Source organism: Centroberyx gerrardi, chromosome 16 (assembly GCF_048128805.1).
Source record: "Centroberyx gerrardi isolate f3 chromosome 16, fCenGer3.hap1.cur.20231027, whole genome shotgun sequence".
Lineage (NCBI taxonomy): Eukaryota > Metazoa > Chordata > Actinopteri > Beryciformes > Berycidae > Centroberyx > Centroberyx gerrardi.
Window position 1 is genome coordinate 15471470 of NC_136012.1, and position 9326 is coordinate 15480795.

General features: G+C 43.6%; 1 protein-coding gene across 1 annotated transcript in view; it reads left to right on the forward strand.

Annotated features, from left to right (window-relative positions):
• Nucleotides 1–9201, forward strand: part of ablim3 (actin binding LIM protein family, member 3) — a 41765-nt gene extending 32564 nt beyond the window's left edge. The window contains exons 13-24 of the mRNA XM_071903116.2: nucleotides 191–286; nucleotides 627–682; nucleotides 2359–2368; nucleotides 3295–3421; nucleotides 4043–4097; nucleotides 4339–4507; nucleotides 6063–6092; nucleotides 6674–6729; nucleotides 6928–6994; nucleotides 7099–7106; nucleotides 7250–7330; nucleotides 7750–9201. Coding sequence (XP_071759217.1) covers nucleotides 191–286; nucleotides 627–682; nucleotides 2359–2368; nucleotides 3295–3421; nucleotides 4043–4097; nucleotides 4339–4507; nucleotides 6063–6092; nucleotides 6674–6729; nucleotides 6928–6994; nucleotides 7099–7106; nucleotides 7250–7330; nucleotides 7750–7863 — 869 coding nt within the window. The 3' untranslated portion in view covers nucleotides 7864–9201. The remainder of the gene's footprint in view (nucleotides 1–190; nucleotides 287–626; nucleotides 683–2358; nucleotides 2369–3294; nucleotides 3422–4042; nucleotides 4098–4338; nucleotides 4508–6062; nucleotides 6093–6673; nucleotides 6730–6927; nucleotides 6995–7098; nucleotides 7107–7249; nucleotides 7331–7749) is intronic.
• Nucleotides 9202–9326: the final 125 nt, after the last annotated feature.

Consider the following 9326-nt stretch of genomic DNA (forward strand, 5'->3'; position numbering starts at 1 on the left):
TGCCATGCTGTTGTCAAGTCCATAGCTTTTGTCATTACACAAGTGGAAAAGTCCTTTAATGTCACTTCCTACTTTTAAGGAAAGTATGTCAGTTGCTGTTGGGTTTTCATCTGCGTGAGTGGGGTATTGTGACAAGGCCTTCCTTCATGCTCATGTTTCTTTTGCTGTGATTGGCTGGGGCTGGCTGCAGGCTCTGAGAGTGGCAGGAGCTCACCTTTTTACGGCCAAGAGGGGCGGGCAAGCACCCCCACCACATACCAGCCCCCTAAACATTTTCATGTACCAGGTAGGACTGCTCATCTTCCCTCATCCCACTAAAAATCTCATAGGTTAGCTCCATCAACCATATTTCACTAACGCAAATCACACAGAAAGATCATCTTAAGTTACTCTGGGGTGATGGGGGTGTGGAAATGTGTCTAAGCCATATTTTTAAACCACACGTAATTGCTCTGGCATTCTTCCCCTCATACTACATCTTTACCTTCTTTTACCTTCCCTTACGACTGCCCCTCCTCCCTCCTCCCTCTCCCTTCCCGTCATCCCCAACAGAGACTCAGATCCTCTCGTCTGTCCTCCTTTACTCCTCCACGTTTCACCTCTCCATCTCCTCTCTCTCTCCTCAGCCACAGGGGACCCCAACATCTACAGGAAGCCTCCCATCTATAAGAGAACGGGTACAGTGCAGTTAGACCCCGCCTTAGCCTGCCTGTCCTCCTGTCGGTTTAGTCATGCTGTGTCTGGATACTTGCTAGATGTTTTCAGTGACCTATTGATGTCTTCGCAATGGCCGCCGCGGTGCGATCGACTAGTATTGATGTTCCAGTTATCATCCAAACTGAAGCCGTCACAAACAAAACCAGATAAATGTGAAGAATCGATGCTGTACTAGAAAGTGGTCAGAGGGAGTGGAGTTAGATTTGTATAGCGTCTAAGGACAAGTTGTTCCCTAAATGCAAAGGAGCAATGAGTATGTTTAGTATGCGTGCCGTGTGTGTGTGTGTGTGCATTTGTACATGCACAAGCGCGCCTATGCGTGCAGTTCCTCTAGCATGACAGGTTCTTGTCGGCAAATAGGGATGGAATCGGCTAAGAATGCACTGAAAGTTGCTCAGGCGTGACGAGTGTAGAGTACATGGGACTCTGAGGACACAAGTCGCTGCCCTAGAATAGAAACCAAGGAACCAAGGAGCAAACTAACAGACAGAAAACTCTGTTATTACTAGAATGTGTATTTGTTAGGGAGACTGCCTCTTCAACCAATCAAGTTTCCGTTTATCTCTGTTAAAGCCACTTTATAGCCAGTGAGGAGATATGGTGATAGTTTTAAAAGGAGTAAGTAGAGTCTGGAGACAGCTGTTGTGTTCAGTGGATTTAGAAAACAATATGTGAGAGGGAAGTGTGATTTCCTAACTGCATGGATTTCTATGCTCTTATTCTACCAATTTGCAAAACAGCGTGGTTATCACACGGTTCTATTTTTTGCCTTTTTAAAAAAATCATTAAACTTTAACGTGCTTGACAAATCTGGCTAGCGTGCTTCCGTATGAACTTCAACAACAAAAAGATTCTCTATCCTCCGAGTCACATCACATTCAGTTAAGTCTGAGGAGGCTTTTCAGCTGAGAGTCACAAGGCATTAGTAGTATCTTACCCATCGTCCTGCATGTTCCTCGGTGTGTGTTGGTATTTGTGTGTGAGTTAGTGAACAGTATGTGAACCTGTGTTGTAGACACTATGACCCTTCTATGGTACTTGAATATAAGTAGTACTGTACATCACCGGCCTTTGGGATCAGAACTGCATTTATTTGCCTCGTACATACTTTACATTACATTCACAATTTGATTTAGTCAGATGAGGATAGCAGATAAGTTGAGAACAAAGTGCAGTAAGACTGTGTGTGTGTGTATGTGCATACACGCGTGCACACGCACAGTTTTGCATATGATGTGTTTGAGAATGAGAAAGTGACTGACCACACACAATTCAGCCTCCATATGGCGAGTTCACAAGGCTTTCAACATTAGCATCGTTAGGATATTGACATTCAGCGCACACGTCCACATCAGTCATATTGATCCTTCTGGTACTTCATATCCTCCTAAACAGCTATTGACCATTAATCTCTCGTGTCTCAGCGCTAAAGATGATTGATACGAATATGACCCTACAAAAGACTCATATTATGTTGTGTTGATCTGCATACCAAAGGCCTGTAATGTGCTATTCAGTTAACAATTTTGCTACCTGTATAGAAAAGAGGCTGTATCAAAATATGGAGAAAAAAAATAGTCCCTGTTATTTTGGCTTTTCTGTTTACAAAGTGTGTCCTTGTGCTCTGTATGGGTAGCAAAGCTCTCACATTGTCACATTTCTCTTGGGGACACTCCAATAATATTTCCCTTTTCTTTTTACCTCTTTTTTTTTTATCGCATCCAATCACTTTTATTCAATTCCCTCCACCTTCTGCTCCACCTTACCCCGGTGAACTTACCACGCTGTAAGTATCTCCCTCCTCTCGCTGTCTCACTCTCTGTCTGTCTGGATACTGTATGTGCCTGTCTGTCTGTCTGTCTGTCTGTCTGTCTGTCTGTATGTATGTATCCGTCTTCCCGTGTTTGTCGTCCCACGTACAACAACCACTCTAACGGCAACTCTTCCTCTGATAGAAGTCTCGATTTTGCTGTTAGACTTTGTCTCAAAATGTGTGTGTGTGCGTGTGTGTGTAGCGGCTCGTTCTGTAGTCAAGCCGTAGTGTGTTCTAGTGATGAGAACGTCTGCCATCGGTGTCATGCATCATGTTTATAGGAATTCAATGGATCCTGGATTGGGTTTGGCATGGCTAATGGCTAACAGAGTGAAGAGCGATCTATCTGACATTACACTGCATGTCACCCCCATTGACTCCCATTGACTGCTTTAGCGCAGAGTGGCATCAATACCATCCTCCTTATACCGCTCATAAAACTACTGTGTGGCTCGGGCCTGTCAAAACTGAGCAGTAACTGAACTTGCTTTAATGCTAGCTATTTTAATGCTGCGCTTAATTATTGATCCTCTCTGACGGGATTGGTGAGGAAATGACTGTGGATATGTAGCGTGGATGTACTCTCTCGCCGTATAGTGCATCTTTGTGCTGTTCATTAACCCCCTTTTTCTCCTCAGCACGCTACAGCACACTGCATAAACAGAATAATGGTTAAGAGCGGTTCTGTTGGAATGAAGAATGGATTCTCCGCATTCCCTCTTAACCCATATTTAATCTCTCCCCAGACAATCACGTGGACTCAGCCACTAAAAGCAGGACCAGTGAGGACATCCTCAGATCCTCCAGACTCTCCACCTACTCTCCTGAACCGTACGCCCAGTCCGAGTCGGACTACTACCCATACAGCAGCTCCCCCAAGGGTAGGAGTGCGTCGCTTTCCTGAAATACGCAAAACTACACTACCAGTCAAACGTTTGGACACACCTGATTGACTGTACTATGTTTTAAAGCAAGTCTTAAAGCCATTTTGATCTAAAGGCTTATGCTTAAATGCTTTAAATTTGTTTCTTAGACAAATATAAATAGTGAAGTTGATGCCTATGTATGAATTTCTTTCCACAGCCTTTGCCTTTCCATCAAGGCAAAGGGCGGCTACTTTAAAGAATCTAAAATATAAGATAGTTTTGATTTAACACTTTTTTTGGTCACTGCATAATTCCATTTGTGTTATTTCATAGCTTCATAGCTTTACTATTATTCTAAAATGTAGAAAATAGTAAAAAATAAAGAAAAATGTAGTGTGTCCAAACTTTTGCCTGGTATTGTAAGTGGTGTTTCACTGATTTTAGAGTGGCAAGCTGTATAGTAAGCTGCATTGTTGTATTTTTCATTGGGCCAAACATGAAGGTATAAATGAATATTTTGTTGCTCCTGCAGTTTGTTGTCATATTTATATGGTCAGATTCTACTTTCTGTCATCCTTAGAGCTGTATTTTCATACATGGGAATCTCTTTTTATCTCCCTTCCCTCTCAGCCTATCGGGCCCCGAGAAGGCGGTTCTCGACAGGAGGAGATGAAGAGAGTTGGAGTCACAGTCTTCAAAGAGTAAGAGCCTCATTATTCTCCATCTCCCTTTCTTCAACATCAATTACCAATCCCCTTCTCAGACGGACCCATAAATAATGCACTTCTTATGGTATGGAGTGTACAGTATCCTGCTTTTCTTTATTTGCGTCTCTCCCCATGTTTGCTTGTACACTAAATTAGCTTGTTTCCCTAATGTCTCTTTCTGTTTTTTTCTTTCACCCTATCTCTCTTTTCCTTACTCTCCATGCCTCTCTCTCAGATTGGGAGTGGCATCGGGAGGATGATCCTAAAGGAGGAGATGAAAGCCAGATCTGGTTCCTATGACAACGACCCCTGGGGCAGTGCGAGGAATTCTCGTAGCGGGAGCAAGGAAACACTCAACACTACGGGCTATGGCACCACGGCTTACAACAACACTGTCAACGGATGTAAGGATCCACCCTGCCCCCTACCCATCACTCCCTTTGTCTCTCTCTCTCTCTTTCTTTCTTTCTTTCTTTCTTTCTTTCTTTCTTTCTTTCTTTCTTTCTTTCTTTCTTTCTCTGTATGTTCATGAATGTCTGCACCACTGACTGTGTTCCTGCCATTCCAGCAAATGTCCAGCCGTGTGTCTGTGTCCCTCCCAGCGTGATCGCATGTGTGTGTGCATGATTGTATGTGCTGCCACAAGGCTTTTTTTTATGAGCCTCAATATCTGCTGTCAGTCAGAGGTTAGGGGAGGGAGCAGTGAGGTTGTGGATGCAGGAGGGTCAGGTGGGGGTCATGGCCGCTGCAGGCATGCGAGGGTTATTGAGATGGAGAGATGTGGAGGGGGCAGACCAGCTGCTGCTGAGCCTGTGGTAGGCCAGCAGCGGCGGTGGCAGCAGCTGTGGTCTGTCATTGTTGTGGGGGATATCTGATCACACGGACGCTGAACTTTTCAAGCTACTGGAAACAGCTGAAGTGTTCCACCAGGTGTGCATGCAGTGCCAGATGGGACAAAGCGGGAACGGAGGGTCCGTCCGTAACGTGGCGGAGTTTACCCCAGAGTTGTTGCTGTTTGTTAGGCATAGCTTCACTGCCCCATGCAGCTTACTGGGATTGTTTTTTCAGCCTCCGACACCTAGACACCAGCTTGTCCTCATCTCTCTCCTACTGTTCCCTCTCACCTGCCTCTTTTCACTCCCCTGCTCTCTTTCGCCATCTCCCTCTCCACCTCAGGTGCGTGTGAACCATCCAGTTTTTACTCCTCCTCCGTCCCCTGATATCACTCCATATATTCACTCTCTGTACTCCGTGCTAAATCTCCCTCTTTCTCTCTCTCTCTCTCTCTCTCTCTCTCTCTCACTCTATCCATCCATCTATCTATCTATCGCTCTCTCTCACAGCTGGTGTCCCATATCCATATCCTGGTTTATTTATGAGTTGTAAGATCTCTCATTAAAGCTGTTTTCAGAAGGGAGGGGAGACTACTGAATGGGACTCTGTTGGCTACAGTTGAAAGGCAACGAGGGCTTGTATCCATACAGGCTGTTTTGTACGATTAGTTGGTGGAGCGATGGTGTAATGTGTGTGTGTGTGTGTGTGTGTGTGTGTGTGTGTGTGTGTGTGTGTGTGCGTGTGTGTGTGTGTGTGTGTGTGTGCATGTGCATGTGCCCATTTGTGCTGTTTGTGTTTTTCATTCCTCCCCTTCTTCCTTGTACTACTCTCATCTAGCCTTACCCTGCCTTATTGCTCCTTTGATGTTTTGCTCTCCTCCCAGAGCCTGATGGGTACCCAGCTTGCTCCTTTTCTGTTTGTTTGTCAAGCTTTCCTCTGACTAGACAGATGCCTGTCAAATTTTCTCAGAGGCCTCACGGCTTTTTCTCTCAATGTGTTCAGAGGAATTTGAATCAAAGAGCACACAGCAGGAGAGTATAAAAACTCTGAAACATTAAAGGTTGTACAGTAAGGAAGATGTTGGCTAAATGTGTCTTGTGTCTCTGTGATCTCTTTATTTCACAGCTCCTCGATCTCAGTACAGCACTGATAGTGGTGAGTTTATCATTATTACTCAAATGCTTTGGGGGATGAGGCAGGCATACAGGCCACCTAAGGATAACTGATCAGGACGTTTCTAGTAGATTTGAACAGGTAGATGTCTTTAGATCTTGGTTTGTGATTGAAGACTAGGGTTGGTTGATAAATAATGTTTTTGTGCTCGACTCAAGCACCCAACAGCCACAAAACTCAAATATTCTGTGCTCGCTACCTCCGGAGCAAGATTCAGGTATTCTGTTGGTTAGTAGTGAGCTCCATCTTCTGGCCATTAACAATATCTGATTTCCATGTGCCAAACCACATGGAAGACGTTATAAAAAAAAAAACGCATTGACATTGATCTGACTAAGGCATTGTTTTTGTTAATTTTTTAACACACGCTGATTGGCATGAGAGGCAATACAATGTCCTTAGTAAGCTTCCTTAATCAAAATCGGTGCATATGATTCGGTGTGTGACAATTAAATCTGTTTTTCATCTACCGTAGTGATTAGTGATGTTATTATTGGGTGGTGAAGGCACACAAATTAAATGTGATATTCTATAGCAAGATGCCGCTGTTTTCTCTTTTCTAGACTACGTCTGTAAGTCAGCCTCCCTGCCAGGATACGGACGCAACGGAATCCAGAGGGTGAGACCACCTTGAGCGAGACATAACATGACATATTATATTCAGTTTCATGAAATTAACAATAACCTTTGAGGCAGTGGATTCCAATATTGTCACAACTGATGTTTGGCCCAAAGCTTACGTATGTTGACATATTCCAGGCTAATAAATGTCACTGCCTATCCTTGTTTATCTCTCTGTGCCTCTCTGTACCTGCAGCCTCAGAGTGCAGATTGCTACCAGTATCAATATGACAGTGGCAGCGAGGTCAACTGGGGAAACAGAGGTAAATATGACTTTAAAATACCTGCTCCACATTAGACTGAAGCAATGAAGTCAAGGCTTTCCCTGTTATACTGATATCATTCTCTTTCTCTTTTCTCCCTACAGAATACACGGTAAGGTTTTAAAAAAAAAAAAAATGACCCAGCTGTTAAATAACTTATTCTATGTGAAATATGCTGAATCATCTCAGCGTTATTGTAACTGAGCAATTTTCTGAAATGTGATAAAAGCATGGCTGCCTCTTCTACCCCTGCAGATTTACCCCTATGAAGCGCTCATTGTCACCACCAGGGGGCGGAACAGGCTGCCCAAAGACGTAGACAGAGCCAGACTGGAGGTAAGTTACTGAGTTGTACTGGGAGGAAGATATGCGTGGCGTTAAGAGTGCTTTTTTTTTTTTAAATCACATTTTAAGAATCACTTGTAGCCTTTACCTCCTTCCAGAAATCATCCATAATGTTTTTGCGGCACTTATCAGGCCTTGTGTATGGAATGACACCCACTGGTTAACTAAGACACAACATTGAAAACTGGGGATTCTGGGGTCCAGTTGGCCCAAATAGCCACAGGATGTCACTGTTATCCAATGCTCTGTTGTCCAGTTTGCTTTGTCTGGTCCTAAAGGTTTAGGGTCCCTGGACTTGTTGAGAAGGAAGGCTAGCAGAGAAATGTGAGAAATCTGAATCAGGCTTTGTTGAGTCGACAGGTATGAGGTGTTAATACTGTGTCATCTCTTTGTCCCTGTGCGTCTCCCAGCGTCACCTGTCCCCAGAGGAGTTCGTCCAGGTGTTTGGCATGACCGTGGAGGATTTTGACCGGCTGGCTCTGTGGAAGAGGAACGAGCTAAAGAAACAGGCCCGACTCTTTTAATAACGTATGGAAGGATCGGCGAAGACTGCCATAAACTAGAGCGAGAGACTCAACTGACTGACTGTGGGAAAAAGGAGAGAGAGAGAGAAAAAAGAAAGAAAGAGAGAAATAGGAAGAATTCTACTCCGTTTCACTGCCATGGCTGAGAACCTGTTCTAGATCTCCTCATACTGAGAACCAAATTCTGCTCAACCCAGTGTGGACTTCTGGGATGGACACACACACACACACACACACACACACACAGAGGGAAGGCCAGAGAGACGTTATGCACAGATGGACGGATACACTGTTACACGGTTGCCGGTGTGACTATGGCTGTGTCTTTTACTCCTCCGTCCTCCAGTTCAGTCCATTGAAGTAGTCACTGACTAGACTAGCACAGGCTGGAGTGGTGTGTAAGCAATAGGGATTGTAAGCTTGGTTGCCATGTACAGTAGTGTTGTATGTGCTTTTCTTAGGGATGGAGGACGGAAGAAGGCATGGCTGCTCTCCTATAAGGTCGCATGGGAAGACGAGTGCGAGCAGAGCAGCAGTACCAATACATGATGAGGAGAATTTTGGCTTTGCCTTATAATACCATTGTTATGCTCTCTTAGTTATGAGTGTGCAGCACCAGCAATCTGAATGAGTAGAATGTAGATATATCATTTATGACACTTTATCAGCGTGGATGGACAGATGAATGAGTGAGTGAGGATGCAGCATCACTTTGCTTTGGTTTATAAGGACACATGGATGCATATTGTTTACCTGTTTACCCTGTTTTTGTTCTCTCTCTCACACACACAATACTGTGTATCCTCTGGTTTACATTGATTAATATAGAAAGAGACAAGCAATTTGAGGTGGATAAACATTTTCAATTGTATGTGTGACCTGCATTGATTTGTGTGAAAATGAAAACCAAAGTGAGAATGCAAATGTATACAGATTAGAAAATCACTTCCATCTAATGTTCTGGGTCACCTAAAGATGCAGTTTACTGTGCAGCTGTATGGTAACCTCAAAGAATGTGCAATCGAGTAGATTTAATAGAAAAGGGAAACACCACCAGTGCAGTCCTCCCATTCCACATTTTCCAACTCCACGTGTCATTGCAATAGGATTATGACATGATGTTTCAGAGCAGGTTTTTAGAAAGGTTTATTCAGAGTACTTCAGACAGTAGCCATATATACATCTACATCTATTCCTTGTTTGAACGAGTATCCAATAATTTTGTAGCTACAGAGATTTTATTCACTCACAGTGAAACGCTCTGCAAGGTATAACACATTGACAATAATCCAGGGTTGTTGCAGATTTCACTTCCTTTGAATATTGTTATTTTGATTTTGTCACTAAAAATTAAACTGAAAATCTAATTTGGTCTCCTCTGTCTTGTTTTTTTTTTTTTTCATTTGTAGATGAGACACTCAGAATATATTGTGTTAACTTTAGGAAACATTTTGCTTGTCTAG